This window comes from Rhinoderma darwinii, chromosome 3 (genome assembly GCF_050947455.1).
Source record: "Rhinoderma darwinii isolate aRhiDar2 chromosome 3, aRhiDar2.hap1, whole genome shotgun sequence".
Lineage (NCBI taxonomy): Eukaryota > Metazoa > Chordata > Amphibia > Anura > Rhinodermatidae > Rhinoderma > Rhinoderma darwinii.
Window position 1 is genome coordinate 24,449,331 of NC_134689.1, and position 17,917 is coordinate 24,467,247.

At 42.4% G+C, this 17,917-nt stretch overlaps 1 protein-coding gene across 1 annotated transcript in view; it reads left to right on the forward strand.

The window, feature by feature from the left end:
* Positions 1-3,915: 3,915 nt before the first annotated feature.
* The window catches only part of FAT2 (FAT atypical cadherin 2), a 53,110-nt gene continuing 39,108 nt past the window's right edge, over positions 3,916-17,917 (forward strand). Inside the window, exons 1-2 of the mRNA XM_075856139.1 lie at positions 3,916-7,174; positions 8,953-9,267. Coding sequence (XP_075712254.1) covers positions 3,916-7,174; positions 8,953-9,267 — 3,574 coding nt within the window. The remainder of the gene's footprint in view (positions 7,175-8,952; positions 9,268-17,917) is intronic.

The following is a 17,917-nucleotide window of genomic DNA, read 5'->3' on the forward strand; positions in this document are numbered from 1 at the left end:
CCAGCGAACAGCGAGATGACATGTGTCAACGTAAATGACGAGAAGTGACAGACTTAACTAGTCAATTAATTTCATGACCGCTTTAGTGATTCTCACACCCCCCTAAGTGACATCCAAAGCCATGAGCCTCATTATCAACCAAATCCCAGTTTCAAGATCATTTCTTACTTATATAAGTCATATTTAAGTGGCATGAGCATATATGGAAGGAGTAATTAGAGCTTTTAGGTTGGACCTAGCATTGTTTAACAAGAAATATTTCTCTTCCTTCCAATTTGCCTTTTAGGGTGCATTTAACTAGGGAATGAACAGATTTGTGTGAACCATTTCAATTAAGTGGGTGGAGTCAGTGGAACAAACCACCAATCAGATCAAAGTTCAAAGAAGATGGAGTCATAGACTTCTTAAGAAGATCTAGTTCCACCAATAGTTGTTGTTCAAGGGAAGGCAATTCCCTTCTCCAATTATGACAAACCAAATAAATCCTTGAATTTGGGCCCATATCAGGCAATATTGTATAAATGTTATGGAAATGCAAGTGGAGCGATAATTCAAGGCTGCTGGAGTCTTCCGGGAGAGAGCATGCACTAAATCCGCAACCTCAAATCCATACCCACTCTGCTCGATAGAGTCTAAGACTACTCTAAGGTGTTTTCCAGAGCCAACCGCAAGGTGGGATGGACTTTGCTGCTTAGAACCTAGGTTGTCTTAACAGAGTGTAGTTTTGGATAAGAGGTGCAATGCAGGCAAACCTGAGCTGGACACCAGACAGCCAGTAGGTTAACTGAAAGTCCAGAAATGGAGTAGAGGTAATCAGACAAGCTATGGTAAAAAATCGGTAAGCGGAGGGTCAGCGAGAGCCAAGCCAAGGTCAGTATACACCAGGTCCAGAAATCAGAAGTGCAGGAGCAGGACAGGAGCTTGATCAGAAACCAGAAGATAGGAAAATTCACAAGCAAAGACAGGTGGGAAAAGACAGGTATAAATAAAACCCCACAGATGATTGGCAGAAGGACAGAGAAGAGAGGTAGGCTCAAAGCAAAAGAAGAATGGACCAGAAGCTAGACTGGGTGTCACAGCGACCTTAAGGGAACAGGTGTTTTCCGAACAATAGATATCTTGTAATATAATGTCTTTCAAGAAAGGCACCCATATGCCCTTCTAAAGTCATCAGTATATCTTGTGAAGAGAGCTCCATAGTCCCTTCAATGCTAATGGTGAAACCTTTCCTCTAGCCATAGTGGATGACCCATTGTTATGGTTACTGTTATAATTTAGGATCATTATGTGGAAGTCTGTATTGACCAACAATAGTAATTTAAGTGTAGTAAATATGTAATCTCTCAGCTGTTTTTCTCCCAAATTAAATAACCCCTATTTTCTTGGTACTGTGGTCCACCTATTCTCATAATTACCCTGGATATCCACCTCTGTACCTGTTCCAGATTAGCTATAGTTAGGCTTGCCATACATTAGGGATTTCAGATGGTTCTTTTTTGAATGACTTGTCATTCATGGTTGGTCTGTGAAGGTTGTCGTTCTGGACGACAACACCATAAGTTAAAATCACAAATTGCAGATTAGTATCTGCTTTGATCTGTGGCTTGGTCCTCCTATTGATGGGAGGCAGATCTGTTGTTTGGCATGAACAACATTTCAAGACTGCACCAAACAACAACCCAAAAAATCCAACATGGCAGATCAACTTTCTACAGATATATATATTTTTTTCGTTCAGTGTCTGTCATGCTTGTCTTACTTACACACATCAAACCTGACGCAATATTCAAATTTGAGGTACCTAATGACCTTATTTGCCTTAGCAGCAGCTGCCTGGCACTGGTTCCTAAAGGTAATTTTACCACCCACTAATATTCTCAAGATCCTTCCAATGTCAGTTTAACCAAATGTTTCAAATTGTTACTCATTTAGACAAAAGGCAAGGCCAACATCTGACCTAATGTGCTAGCCCACTACCAAATAAGTACAATTATTAACCACCCTTCTTTCCAATCCTTAGCCAGTTAACTAATTTAAACATAATTTCCCCTATTTCTCAGCATTCCCAGTAGGTACTAAAAAGAATATTTAAACACAAATCTGATCCACAGGTGTCCAATATGCAAGAGAAGGAAAAGCAAATAGCTTGATGTTTGTTTAAGAAAGGGAAGTCATAGTTTTTGCTTTGATGAGTTTTAGTCACATGAATTGATGAAAGCATACATCCGCTATTTGCTGTAGACATTTTGTTTAACTATTCAGTCTTTTCATACCTAAGCAAAGTGAAATTGGTCTCACAAAACAGCAGAACTATACTAAGCATATTTCATTGCTGTCCTGAGTATTACACTCTACATCATGTTCCTAAGACACAGAGCAATATTTAGGGCTGCCAGTCCTATTACATGGGACAATATCATAGCTACACCCTGCACATTAATCCATCTAAAGTATATTTGTCAATCAAATAGCCCCCATCCACCCAGGTAAGTACATCTCCACCCAAAAAAAATTCAGTTTAGAACCCCTAGAAACTGAACCATAAAGGTGCAGTCACATGCGACAAATTTTGTTGCAGAAATTCCTGCGACTGAAAATGTGTTTCATTCATCTAAATAGGGTTGTTTCTGCAACAGGTGCATGGATTTCTGCAAGTTCCATGTGGATGAATGGAACTGATTTTCAGTCGGCGAAATGTATGTAATAAAATCTGCCACGTGTCACTGCACCCTAAGGCCTCATGCACACAGCCGTCGGCCGTTGTACGGCCGCTAATGACAGGTCGGTGAGACACGGACCACACATGGATGGCTTCCATATGCAGTCCGTTGTTTCACGGACCAAATCAATGAAAAGGCCGAAACTGTTCCATCAAAAACGGGCAGGAGTAGGACCTGTGCTATTTGTGACGGAACGGCCGCACAGTTACGTTAAAACAACGGAAGTGTGCATGGCCCAATTGAAATGAATGTGTCAGGGTGCTATCTGTTAAAAAACGGAGAGCACCCTGAGAAAGAAACTGAAGTGGGCATGAAGGAGAACGGAGAGTTTGTTAAAACAAAATAATTCTATTCAGATTGTAGAAGTGAAACGTATACACATTCTTGGCTAAATTCCCATTGAAGAACAAACGAACAGGTTTTTAATACTTAGTCAGCAATAGGCAAAATTCACACGAACGTGTGCGTTTTGCGCGCGCAAAAAATACTGCGTTTTGCGCGCGCAAAAAACGCTGCGTTTTTTGCGCATTGCATTTCCGTGTGTCATAAGTGTTTGGTGCGTGGCTGCGTGATTTTCACTCATATGGCATCGTTATGACACTCTGTTTTTATGTTTAGAAACAGAAATGAAGGAGGTGCTTTTATTTTTGCCTTCATTTCTTGAACTGTTGCGCGAATCGCGCGCAGCACACGGAAGTGCGTCCGTGTGTCACGCATGATTTTCACGCACCCATTGACTTCAATGGGTGCGTAACGCTTGAAAAACGCTCAATTATAGGACATGTCGTGAGTTTTACCCAGCGGACACACGCTGGGTGAAAATCACGGACTGTCTGAACGGCCCCATTGAGTTACATAGGTCCGTGCCAAGCGTGTGATTTTCACGCCGCGTATCACGGACGTGAACTAGGCTCGTGTAAATAAGGCCTAAAAGTGTTTTTTTTTTATATAGAATTTTTTATGTCTTGCATATTTTAACACTTACCCTGTGAGTTTGATAATTTTTGGGTGAAATGAGTGTAACTGTTAGAACACTCTGGAATACAAGCTGTTCTAGAACGATATAAATAAGATTTATTAAAAAAATTTCCTTCAGGGAAACATTATATTTGTTATTTGACATTTGGTTAGGTGTTAGGACTATACTTGGACTCATAAAGTATGTTTTTTTCTATTTTTAGGGAGACATCATACAATGGTCGGCTTTACCACCACCCAAGAAGTCCTGGTCATTGCCATATTGTTGCTTCATTACACATCAAGCGAACAAAGACCTAACAATGAGGATTCTCATTCCTTGAGTTTCACACAGAGTTTGTATCACACAACCATCCATGAAAATTCTGCTCCTAAGACCTATGTATTAAGTCAAGAAAAGATGGGTGTCTACTTAAAGGATCCTCAATGGACGGTAAAATATCGCATTGTATCTGGAGACCCAAATGGACTTTTCAAAATTGAGGACATGGTGGTTGGGGATTTTTGCTTTTTACGTATAAGGATAAGGAGTGGCAATACAGCCCTATTAAATAGGGAAGTTAAGGACAATTATCAGCTTCTCATTCATGCCTCAGAGAAATCCTTGGATTATGAAGCACAGACTAAAGTTACCATCCAAATTTTAGATATGAATGATCTAAGGCCTCTCTTCTCAACAACATCGTACAAGTTTGCGATCAATGAAGATGCTCCTCTTAAAACAATCCTTGGTAAGATAAGTGCTACGGATGCTGATTTGGGCCAGAATGCTATGTTCTACTATACCTTTAACACAAAATCCTCACTCTTTAGTATCCATCCAACAAGTGGCATTGTCATGCTAATTGGACACTTGAATGCAACCCAAAGAAATCTTCACAAGCTGGAAATTTTAGCTGTTGACCGCATGAGAAAAATTGCAGAGGGTAATGGGTTTGGGAATGTAGCTTCACTGGAGGTTTTGGTGCAACCAGCCCTGAGAAAGGCTCCTTTCATCACGTCTGTTACAACTGCCATGGCTGATTCTCCAGAAAGGCTCCTTTATGCCACTGTGGTCATGGACTTTTTAGAACAAGGGTGCAATATAGATTCTGTTGAGATTGTAGATGGAGATTCCCCTGGTTACTTCAAAATTCTAAGATCTTACGTAGGGAAAAATGAATTCACTGTAGTATCAACTGCACAGATAAACTGGATGGAACACTCGCAAGGCTTTAATCTAAGTCTTAGAGCCAAAGATAAGAGCAGGCCACCAGTTTATTCTCCCCTCAAAACAATCTACATCCCTCCATGGAGATATGCCATGGCAAAATTTGAACAGCATGTCTATAAAGTGCGGATTAGTGAATGCTCCCCACCTGGTACTCATGTTACTATGGTTAAAATTCATCCTACTGCTCCATTGGGTGGATATTATTTGAAAACTTCTACTGACAAGTTCAAGCTTTTGAGCAAAAGTGGTTTGATTTCCACCAGTAAACATATGAATATAAAAGATCAGTCACAATTCCATTTAGAAGTTACAGCACTTGATGGCCAAGTCTCCACTACCGTTATTGTTGACCTCACAGATTGCAATAATCACTCCCCTATATTCACTCTCTCCAAATATGAGGGAACTTTCAATGAAAATTCCCCCATTGGAACAAAGATATTAATAGTTACTGCAACTGATGTAGACAAGGGTAACAATGGCAAGGTAAAATATAAGCTGGTGGGCCCAAAATCTGCTCCGTTTCAAATTGACCCAATAACAGGAGTTATTTCTAATAGCAAAGTCCTGGACTATGAGATGAATCAAAGGATATATAATCTAAAAGTCTGGGCATCAGATCTGGGCACACCTTATCGTAGGCAATCTGAAGTTTATGTTTCTCTCATCATGAACAATCTGAATGACAATACTCCAGTTTTTGAGAAAGTCAACTGCAATATAAGCATCACAAGAGACATGTCTATTGGGGAGAAGGTGGCTGAACTCTCAGCGGTGGATGTAGACGAGCTTCAGACCATACAGTACCAGATTATATCCGGCAATGAGCTACAGAAATTTCGGTTAGACCCCACATCTGGAGAAATTACAATCAGAGGTGACTTGTATGATCCACCATCTTCACAACTTTATTTCTCATTAATTGTTACTGCTAGCGATGGAGAAAATGAAGCTGTGCCCACATTTGTCAATATCACAATATTAAATGAAGGTTCTCCCAAATCTGTACATTGTGAAGAAACTGGCGTTGTTAACAAGATCATGGAAAACATGAAAAATTCCTTCATTTCACAATCTGAAAAGCAAACCTATGAGGAGGACACATCATTTAACATTCATCTAATAAATAATCATGCTCCCCATTTTGATGACAATTTTCCAGTATCTATTGATGTGGCCGAAGATACAGTTGTCAGTTCTACCATTGCTTCATTGACTGCCATTGATCTGGATACTGGTTTTAATGGCAAACTGGTCTATGTGATATCTGATGGAAGTGATGATGGGTGTTTTGACATAAACATGGAAACTGGGGAGCTTATTGTCTCTTCACCCTTAGACCATGAATCCACAAGTTCCTATATTCTTAATATTACCGTTTATGACCTTGGGACACCTCAAAAATCCTCTTGGAAAATTCTAGCTATCAATGTGTTGGATGTAAATGACAATGAACCAAAGTTTCCTTCATCAGGCTACTGCGTGATGATACGAGAGGATGCTAAGATTGGTAGCATTGTTGTTAAAGTAAAGGCAGATGACATTGACAAAGAGGACAATGGTAGGGTAAGTTATTCTCTTCTAACCCCAACGGATAAGTTTGCAATTGACAGTGTCACAGGTGACTTAACAGTCAAGAGCATGTTGGATAGGGAGCTGTTGCCAAAATATAAACTCAAAGTAGAGGCCCGAGATCAATCGAAGAGAGACAGTCAACTTTTTTCTGTCACTGATGTAGTTATAACATTGGAAGATGTCAATGACAATGCCCCATATTGCCGGCCAGTAACTGCCAAAGTAAAAATTGCAGAGGACATTCCCGTAGGAACTGTTTTATATTTTGTGGATGCTCAGGACTTTGACTCTGGACCCAACGGAGATGTATCTTATTCCCTTATTAACAATGAGCAAGGGGTATTTCTGGTGGAAAAGTTTTCTGGAGCTTTGATATTAGAGAAGGAACTTGACTTTGAGACGAAATCCTTCTACAATTTGACTGTCAGAGCCACAGATGCTGGTCAGCCATTCCCCCATTCTTCTGTATGCCACATAGAGGTGGAAGTGCTGGATGTAAATGAAAACCTACAACCACCTTTATTTAAAACGTTAGTCTTCACTGGGTCAGTATTGGAGAACTCCCCACCTGGGACACTAGTCCTTTCAATCACTGCTCAGGATGAAGACAAAGGAAAGGATGGCGAAATACATTATTCCATAAAGGATGGAACAGACCTATCGGTTTTCAGCATAGATGGGGAGACGGGTGAGTTATAATTATTCATTGATGTTAATATCGTTTGCAAGGTTAGAATTAAGGGTATGTTCACACGCAGTGACCAGAAACGTCTGAAAATACGGAGCTGTTTTCAAGAGAAAACAGCTCCTGATTTTCAGACGTTTTTTGTGCCACTCCAAAAACTTCCCAAGACTTGTCCTGCACTTCTTTTTCGCGGCCGTTTTTTTACGAGTAAAAAACTCAGCGAAAAACGCTCTGTCGGAACAGAACGCCGTTTTCCCATTGAAATCAATGAGCAGATGTTCGGAGGCGTTCTGCTCCCGATTATTCGGCCGTTTTTCGGCCGTTTACGGCTGGAAAAACGGCCGAAAATAAGCCGTGTGAACATACCCTAACTGTCTGGCTCTTGTGCCATGACTTCACTGTTCTGTCATGATATCATAATCCAATTATCAATTTTTAGTTGTAGGCTTGTCGTATTGGGACTTCACATGTATAAAATGGAAAGGAAATTGGCAATCATAAAGTGCTGGTTGGCATTTTATAGATGCATGTAAGGCTCTGTTCACACCACATTTATGGTGCACAGTCAGCATATATGCTGGCAAAATATCCTGCCATACAGTTGCATTCATCGGCCATTGACTCCAATTGTAAAAACAAATGCATTTCAAAAGGTACTTTTTCTGCGAGTGATCCCCTGGTATTGAAAACCGTAGATAAACCGCCTGAATATATGCCAAAAGGCTACTCCTTTGACATACGTCAGGTCCTTTATATCCTATAGACACGTTTGGTGTATATACCTCGGGAATAAACACCGAACTTTCACCACTAATTTGGTGTGAACATAGCCTAAGATGGTAATTATTTTACTAGAATATGAAGATGAAGGGACATGTATTAGTATATGTCACATTCCCATTTAAAAAAATTCTTCAACTTGATTTTCACTTGACATTTTTTCCTACATATTATATGGAGGGTTTAACAACAGGTTAATTGACTTACAATTAAATATGTTTAAATGAGATTATCCAAAAGATCTGGGGTTTTTTTTTACTCAAAAACAGCAACACTAAGGGTATGTTCACACGATATCGACAATTACGGCTGAAATTACGGAGCTGTTTTCAGAAGAAAACAGCTCCTGCATTTCAGAAGTAATTGCTCGTACTCGCGTTTTGCGAGGCGTCAATTACGGCCGTAATTTGGAGCTGTTCTTCATTGAAGTCAATGAAAAACGGCTCAAATTACATCCCAAGAAGTGTCCTGCACTTCTTAGACGAAGCTGTTATTTTACGCGCCGTTTTTTGACAGCGACGCGTAATATTACAGGTCGTCGGCACAGTACGTCGGCAAACCCATTGAAATGAATGGGCAGATGTTTGCCGACGTATTTGAGCCGTGTTTTCAGGCGTAATTCGAGGAGTAAAACGCGCAGTTTACGCCTGAAAATAGGTCGTGTGAACCCAGCCTAATATTCATGGGCTATGTCTGCAATGGTATAGCTTGATATAGACCAGTTTTGGAACTGTAATTGGTTGTTTTTTTTAATTTTCGATTTTGCCTTCTTACTCCTTCAAAGTTTTGTTTCAGAATAAATATGTAAAATGAAGAAGCGTTTCCAGTTATGGCAGAAAAGCAGCGCCCCACCTGTCATCTAAAGACTTTAATGCATAGTAATCCCTACATTACTAAAGTTCTTTGATGGCCTTTCTCCCCCTTTTATTTTTATGTATTATAAAATGTGTGATCTAACTGTGATTCACCAATAATTTTAGCAATGATCTATTATTATCCAGGGTTAATCCGGACAGAAGCTCCACTCGATCGGGAGTTTTCTTCACGCTACTGGTTGACCATCTGTGCTACCGACTTGGGTTCTATTCCTCTGTCGTCTGTGGCTGAAGTCTACATTGAAGTTGCAGATGTCAATGATAACATCCCTCAGTTATCGAAGGCTGTATTCTATGCTTCCGTGCCCGAAAACTCTCCTCCTAATCTTTCCATCCTGCTACTAGATGCCACCGATGCAGACTCTGTTTCAGCTGGCAAACTTTCCTTCCATTTCTCCGGTGGAAATAATCAAGGGTTCTTCACAATAAACCCAAGCACTGGTAAGCTTAATATCTCGAGCTGTTGTTTTTTACTTTAGCATTCTGGCAGGGGCATAACTAGGAAAGACTGGGCCCCATAGCAAACTTTTGCCTGGGCCCCCCCCCCTCTGCTGGTTATCACACAACCCCCCCTTGTAGATAGTGCCTCCCTATAGATTCCACCACACAGAAACCCCCTATAGATAGCACCATACACAGCCCCCTGTAGATAGCGCCATACACAGACCCCTGTAGATAACGCCTTACAGCCCCCCTGTAGATAATGTCTTACAGCCCCAAATCCCCCCTGTAGATAACGCCATACAGCCCCCCTGTAGATAACGCCATACAGCCCCCCTGTAGATAACGTCTTACAGCCCCAAATCCCCCCTGTAGATAACGCAATACAGCCCCCTGTAGATAACGCCATACAGACCCCCCTGTAGATAACGCCATACAGACCCCCCTGTAGATAACGCCATACATACCCCCTGTAGATAACACCATACAGATCCCCCCTGTAGATAACGCCATACAGACCTCCCTGTAAATAACGCCATATAGACCCACCCCCCCCCCCCCCCAAAAAAAAACTAAAAGAACACAGTCTATGGTTTGTCCTACAAAAGACATGCATCCCCTATCCACAGGATAGGGGCTACATGTGTGAACGCTGGCAGCGATAAGGAGAACAGGGGACCGAAAGTCCCCCGAAGTTCTCCATGACAAACCTCGGACTTCCGGGGTCTGCGCAGTTCAATAACAATGAAAGGAGCGCTGGTCACACATGCGCACAAGCGCGACCAGTGCGCAAGTCATTTCTATGGAGCTACAGACAGACCCCGGATATCCTGTGGATAGGGGATGCATGTCTTTTGTAGGAACAACCATACAACGATAATCTTTTACTTTTTTAAAACGATACGACCAGCAGATGATCGAGAGTTTGCTCGTTCATCTGCTGATCGGTCCCCTGTTTACACAGGGCAATTATCGTCAACGAGCACTATTTGAACGCTCGTCTGTGTAAAGCCCCCTTAAAACTTCAGGTATTGCTACTCCATAATCTTACCACATGAATCTACCACAATGATCAAACAATGGAGTCCCAAAGTGTTAAATGACCAATTCAGTTCTGCTCATTCTGTTGCAGGGATGAACAAAATATTGTAGAGTTTAGAAGTAACTGAGGAGCCATTTTACTCTATTAGTGGCCTAACAATAATCAGTTTTATAGTTATAAACGCAAAACTATCCAAAATCGTAGGCTCCTGAACCAAATATCTTAGCACGAGAGCTGGTTGTATAGTAATGCCCAATTGTAGAGTACACTGTAGATGGAACCTACAAATGGTTTATTAGAAGGACCAATAGTCTGATCGAGGATGTTAAGCCCTGTAATAACCAGCGGGCTTTGAACCCACTGTGCTACTCAACCGGTTTGACTTTGGGCCACCTCTAAGAGCGTTGTCTAAGTAGCCTCCCCGGTATTCACCCTTTAACCCCCATACAGGGATCTGGACTTCACTGCAGGGAGACTACCAGGTTGCTACCTCTTGAGGTGGCCCCGGTGTGAGTAGCAGCTGCCCCTAAGGATCAAGAGGCAACAGTCAAGTACACTGTGGGTACAGACACAGGCAGATGATACTGTAGAAGGCAGGTATAGAACAGAGGTCACAGTACGTAACAGGAAGTAGGTCTCAGGCGTGCAGCAGGATACAAGTTGGCAACAGGTAGTAGGCCACATGCTCGCATTGGCTAGCAAGATACGGACTGGTAGAGGGTAACAGGATATGAATAGAATCTTTGCAGAAACAAACTAAGTTGCAACAAAGTTGCTCAGGCATCAGGTGACGAGTGACGCTGCCATAAATAAGCACTGAGCATCAGGGATTGGCTGGGGATGATTGTGAATGTGCACTGGTGTATTAGGAGACAGAAATGGAGCGCGCGCTCTAGGAGAATAGAGCAGCAGCTACATAGAGCAGAGGCACCATCGGCTTCCGCGCCCACCGGGGGAGGCAGGATGCTGGCAACTTCAGGATCTTACAGTCGGGGTCACACACATTAAAATCATAGATGATTACCACAGTGTGAAGCAGATGAGGCCAGACAGTAGTCAATAGTTGGATAATAAATAAACATATATGTGTTTTGGAAGTATCATGAGTAAGGCTTGGAGTAACTGCAACCATGAAAGCTCATCCTCTAAGCAGGAGCTGTAACTTACAGCTCCTGATCTTAGAGCAGCCTCCTGAACACAGCTGGGGTCGGAAAACATTCGGACCCCAGCTGTTTAACCCTTTGATTACCGCGGTCCGTGACCGCGGCATGATCAAAGGGAATTCCGCTCTTTGATTGCATCACCAGGATTCCGGTGATGCGATCAAACACTGGGGAATCCCTCTGCAGTCAGCCCTGGGGACCTACAAAGGACCCCAGGGCTGTCTGTTCCGTTTGCCTGCTGTTCGGGCACACTATGTGCTGCCACGATCAGCAGCCTGTGTCATAGTGACACAGTGTCATGTATTAGCATACAGGAGTATGGTAATACATTACAAGTAAAAAAAAAAAAAAGTTACAAATAAAGTTATCCCTTGATGGGATTAAAAAAAAAGGTAACAAAAGAAATAAATAAATAAAAAAAAGTCCCAAAAAGAGTCTTTATTTTGCATAAAATAAATTTGATTGCCCCTACACTAAATAAAAACAAAAAAACCTACACATATTAGGTATCTACACGACCGTAATAACCTGAAGAATTAATCTAATTGGTTATTTAGCGTGAAACGGGGAACGGGATAAAAAAGAAATAAGAAAAACTATGGCGAGAATCGCTTTTTCCTATATTCACGCCGTAAAAAATTTTTTTTTTACCCCCAAACTGTGGGGAACAAAAATACTATTTCTCTCGCATAAAACAGGGCCTCATACAGCCACGTCAATGAAAAAATAAAAAAGTTATGGCTGCTGAAAGGCAGAGAGGCAAAAACAGAAAAATTGAGCTGGTCATTAAAGTCTTTTCAGGCCCGGTCATTATGGGGTTAAGTAAACAGTATTTTATTCAGACTAATATAGGCTCTGATACTATTGGACTCCTCACGTTTTAAACCTGTCCTGCACCCTTGACTTCTTCTTGCAAATCTTACTCCTCCACATAACCACTCCCAAAATCGCACACTGATCCCCACTCTGATCCGCTGTGTACAATGAAACAGATTAGAAGAGTGACGTTGCTGAAATTGTTTGTCTTACATGCTTACACTTTCACTGTAAATTACAGTTTGATTGTTTGCAACCCATCTTTTTTTCATGAGTGCATTAATGGAGAACAAAAGAAGTCTTTAAAAATGCATTTCAGGCCTTGTCGTTCCCATAATACAACTATCGCTTTCTAGGAAGCATTACTGTAAGGCTTGTAAGAACAGGTGCTTGCTGCACAGTAAGCGTTGTATGACATTTGGGTCATATAAAAAATATTTCGACAGGGGTGTAGTTACAGGGGATGCAGAGGTTGCAGTCGCACCTAGGCCCTGGTGCCTGATGTGGCCCAATAGCCCTGTATCAACAGTACTATAAATGGCACATGGTAGGTAAGGGTCCCTAGTACAGATTTTGCATCGGACCCAGAAGGTTCAAGTTAGGCCCCATGCACACGACCGTAAAAAATCTCCGTAATTGCAGACCGTAATACGGTCCGCAATTACGGACCCATTCGGTTCTATTGGGAGCGGACAGCTGTCCGTACCATAGAACCGTGCCGGGAATTATGGAGCGTGTCCTACTTGTCGTATTTTACGGGCCATGCTCCCATACTTTGTATGGGAGAATGGTCCGAAAATGCAGGCTGCGGCCTCCGGCCGTCGGCGGCTGGCCGTGCCCGCAATTGCGGACCGTGATTACGGGCACAGCCGTGTGCATGAGGCCTTACTCTGTATTTCATCCTACATTTTTGACACTTGTGACAATCCCATTTTTAGGGTATGGTAACCATATTCCGGGTTATACATAGACATATTGGGACAGATGTACTAAGCTGTCTAAGACAATTTAACCACAGACCAGGAAGTCTGCAGACACAGAAAATTTATCACACTGGCGCACGCTGTATGATAAATTTTGTGCTTCTTGCTAAACATGCTAGACAGCTTTTCCATCCTTATACCAACTCTTGGTTGGCTTAGTTTTAGTTTGGGGCACTTTGGGGCTTTATTGCTGATTTAAACCACGTCGCTTCCCCACTAAGCCCCATTCTCTTTTGTTGACATTAGTGAAGCAGAAACATCTGTTCTTAAATGAGTCTAAAATTAAATGGGTCCAAATATTGCACATTTTTCCGACCTATTTTAGACGCAAACACAGTAGTAAATGTCTACTTTGTAAATACATTGCATTATATATCAGGTACTAATCCAGAGTTACAGCCAGTATCATAGCCCAGAGCTTCTTTCACAATTCTGCATTGAAAACAGTCGATGAGCTTATTGTCAAACTGTAAAACGATCTTCAAAGTTAAATGTATACTTTAAGTAGCGACTAGAGAGTATTTGGTAGTAAAATTAATCTGATGTATTCAGACATTGGTAGTTGCATAGGGATTCTTGTTAATGCAATGTTTTAGACTTACACTATATGCATACCTCCCAACTTTCAAGAATCCCAAAGAGGGACAACCGATGCAGCATTTTTTTTTCTTTTAAGCCACTCCTCTAATCCCACCCAATCCCAGCCCATACACACCAGATTCAGCCCACACAGTATCATGCTCCCATAGTGCCTCCCACACACTATAATACCAAATAGCTGTTCCCACAGAGTATAATGTCCCTATAGCTGCCGCCATACAGTATAATGCCCCATAGATGCCCCCATACAGTATAATGCCCACACATATTCTCCCATGCAGTATAATGCCCATAAAGATGCCCCCATGCAGTATAATGCCCAAATTCCCCCACACAGCATAATGCCCCTAGCTGCCCAATACAGTATAATGCCCCCTTAGCTGCCCCTAGTGCCAGTGCCCTTGCAGATAATGACACAATGCCCATGTATATAGTGCCCATGTACCTAGCACCACAGTGTCCCCTGTAGCTAGTGCCCTTATATTGTGCCTCAATGTCCATGTAGATAGCACCAGCCCCCCCCCCCCTGTAGATAGCGACATTGGGACTGCTCCTAGGAGCAGAATCCCCAGCCAGAGGGAAGCCCTGATGTCACTGTCCATATATGGACAATGACGTCAGGGGTTTCCTCTAGGAGAGGAATTCCTGGCCAGCTCATCGGCAACGGGAATTCCGCTCAAGGAGTAGCCACTAATTCTGAAGCAGGGTACCATCAGCTCCCTGTTTCAGAATTAGTTCAGAGCAGAGGGAGCTCCTCCGTTCGCCGAGGACTCCCTGGGCACAGTGATACTGTAAGCGTTGTGCACGACGATACTGTCCATATATAGACAGTGACGTCAGTCGCTACTCCTTGAGTGGAATCCCCATTGCCGACTCTGGCTGGGGATTCTGCTGCAGAATTAGTTCAGAGCGGAGGAACAGAGGGAGCTCCTCCACTCGCCGAGGACTCCGCAGGCACAGCGCTACTGTAAGCGCTGTGCTCGGGGAAGCCCTTGATGGTACTGTTCATATATGAACAATGACGTCAGTGGCTACTCCTTAAGCGAAATCCCCGTTGCCCACTTTGGCCGGGGATTCCGCTCCAAGAGTAGCCACTGACGTCACTTGTCCACATATGAACAGTAAGATCAAGGGCTTCCCCGAGCACAGCGCTTACAGTACCGCTGCTCCTCCGCTCTGAAATAATTCTGAAGCAGGGAACTGATGGTTCCCTGCTTCAGAATTAGTTTGACAGCGGGACATACCCCCGACCGCCAGGGACAGTGGGACACTGCCCGGAATCCGGGACGGTTAGGTGGTATGACTATATGTATATAATAATGGATTTGTGTTTGCAACAGTTGCACTCCAATTGTAAGGAACCTTGTTTTGAGCTGTTTTTGTACTCTGTTGGTCAGAAGACTTCAGTGGGGTCTGGATGTTCAATAGTTAATTCTCTGGATAGGGGGAAAGTGTTGCATCAAGTGGTTGCTGGTAGGAACAGACATTCTCAGAGTCATCAAGCAGGGTCAAATCCGTAAAGACAGATACAACATCCATAAAATTGCAATCTAGCCAAAATCAAGCAGGGGATAGTCAGTAGCCAAAGGAAATCCAGTCTAGGTAGAAAAACGGTCAAACAGGGAGCAAAGTAAGTCACAATCTGTCTTTTCTTGTGGGTCAATCTTAATGAGGACCTGTCACCTCTCCTGACATGTTTGTTTTAGTAAATGATTGTATTCTCCATGAAATTACAATTATGGAGCATCTTTTCTTAGAATTCTACTTTGTGCCGTTCCTCTGTAGTTCCTCCTAGAAATGTATGAATAAATTGACAATTGGGTGTTGTCAGTAGGGGGTGTGTCCCTACACATACTGACAATGTCCAATCAGTGCTGACAGAGTGAGTCTGTGTAGGGACCTGCCCCTTTCATAAGGGGAATGGTAAAACCCAGTTGTCAATTTATTCATACATTTCTAGGCGGAATAACAGAGAAACGGCACAATGGAGAGTCCTAAGTCCTAGATTATGTTCCAGAATTGTTATTTTATGGGGAATGCAAGTATTTACTAAAATAGACATGTCAGGAGAGTTAACTAGATGTAACATCAGATTGATTTCTGCATGGTCTCTATACAGCATGTTTCTCCCATTGTCTAATACAAGACCATTAGAACGTACAAAGAGTAGCAGTTGCCTTTGGTGCAGTCCTGCTTAGTGATAGCTAGCTCTGTATACACACTCAAACTGGGGAGTCTGTCAATCACTTAATAGGACCGCCCACCAGATTCATAGGCCCAGAATGATTGGAGATTTTTTTATGGGACAGGTTCACTTTAAGTGACTTGTTAATGGATATTCAGCTACAGTTTTAAAAATCCCTTCTGCAATTTGTCAAGAGAGAGAGAAGCAGCTAGAAATGGAGAATGATAGTTTACTGTTAGGAACATGACACAATGATGATAGTGGCCTGAAGATGGGCCGTGCTAATTGTACCTATTCTGTCATAATTATAACTGATCCATCAGCAAATACCATGTTCTATATATGTGCTCGCAAGACACAACGACTATTGTAAGGGATGAACCTGGATTTTCTATGCTCTATTGTTCGCCTTCCCGGCGTTACAACATATAACCTCAATATTAGGAAAAAAAAGTCTCCTCTGAGTGAAAATGATAAATGCTGCTGTGTTCACTTTTCACTTCTGCGTAATTGAGGGAGGCAGCAGTTAAAATGTGTGTTTTAGAAACAAAAGCCTGAAGGATTTGTACGAGATGCAGAGTCTAATGGCAGGTTGGGTCTTGTTTGTGACGAGGGTTAGAGCCTGTTTGTTACAGGCGGCACAATGTGCTGAGAACCCTACAAGGCGATAAGATGTGTCTGTAGCTTTGTGCTCCTACATCGTCGGATTGACCCACCAGTGTACCAGAGGATCCTCCGATGGGCCCCCAAGAGTCCAGCAGAAGACAACCCTTTTCAGAGCTAAATGAAGCCAACCACTTGTCACTAGGGTCCATTTCTTATAGGATGGTTCAAAAATAACCTAGTAAACCTGATGGATAATATGTCCTGTGTGCATAATGGTAACAAGAAAGCTTATGATGCAGTTAAAGGTGTCAGTGCACGTGTTCTGTATAGATTGAGGATGGACCCTCAGAGTCATCTCCACTATTGGGCTCAGGAACCCCAGTTCAACACTGTGCCACCAGTAACTGGTGGGGCACATTTTATAAAGCCCTGAATAGAAATGCGTTGTTATGCAGAGTCAAACTGGTTTTATGAACCTAATACAGCCACCATATAGCGTCCATATTATGACTTCAAGACCAGCACCATTCGAGGTTCTAGTGACCCAAATTTAGATCACCGTAGAACCTTTAAACCCGTTGCATTTTGACATCCATGTTACGGCCAAAAGACTCCCTGCAGTTCTACTGACCGTAATTTAGGTCACCATAAACACCATAATATGGCCACATATTCGATCCACTGATGTTAGAGGATCATCCCATACTCCGTTCCATACGTTCTAATCACATAGAACCAGGGGCGTAACTATAGGAGGTGCAGAGGTTGTAGTGGCACCTGCTACAAATTTTACATTTTACATTGGGGACAAGGAACTTCAAGTTACGGATCTGCATGGAACCCGAGTAAACATAAAATCAGAATTAATCAGACTTAATCTGCACTCTGTATGTGCACAAATTGCCCTTGTGAATTTCTGTATGGTACCATATTTTTGCCAGTATGTTGCAGTTTGGCGTCCCGCACGTGATTTCCATGTATTTCTGTATGAGTTTTATATTATAAATATTTCCTTACCAGTAGTTAGGGGGAAAAACATAACCCGTTTGGAGCAATTTACATTGGGTGGCATGCGTGGATGTGTTTTTTCAGTCCCCATTGGCCCCTGATGGAGCCTGGTATGATTTTTTTTCAGAGAAAAGAGAGGAATGATCCAGCACTGTGTCAGGGTAAAAGGGATACTCCGTTCCCACTTTTATTGGTGGAAGAATAATATTAAAATAGAAAGGAGACGCAGTCTCAAGGTTGTTTATGA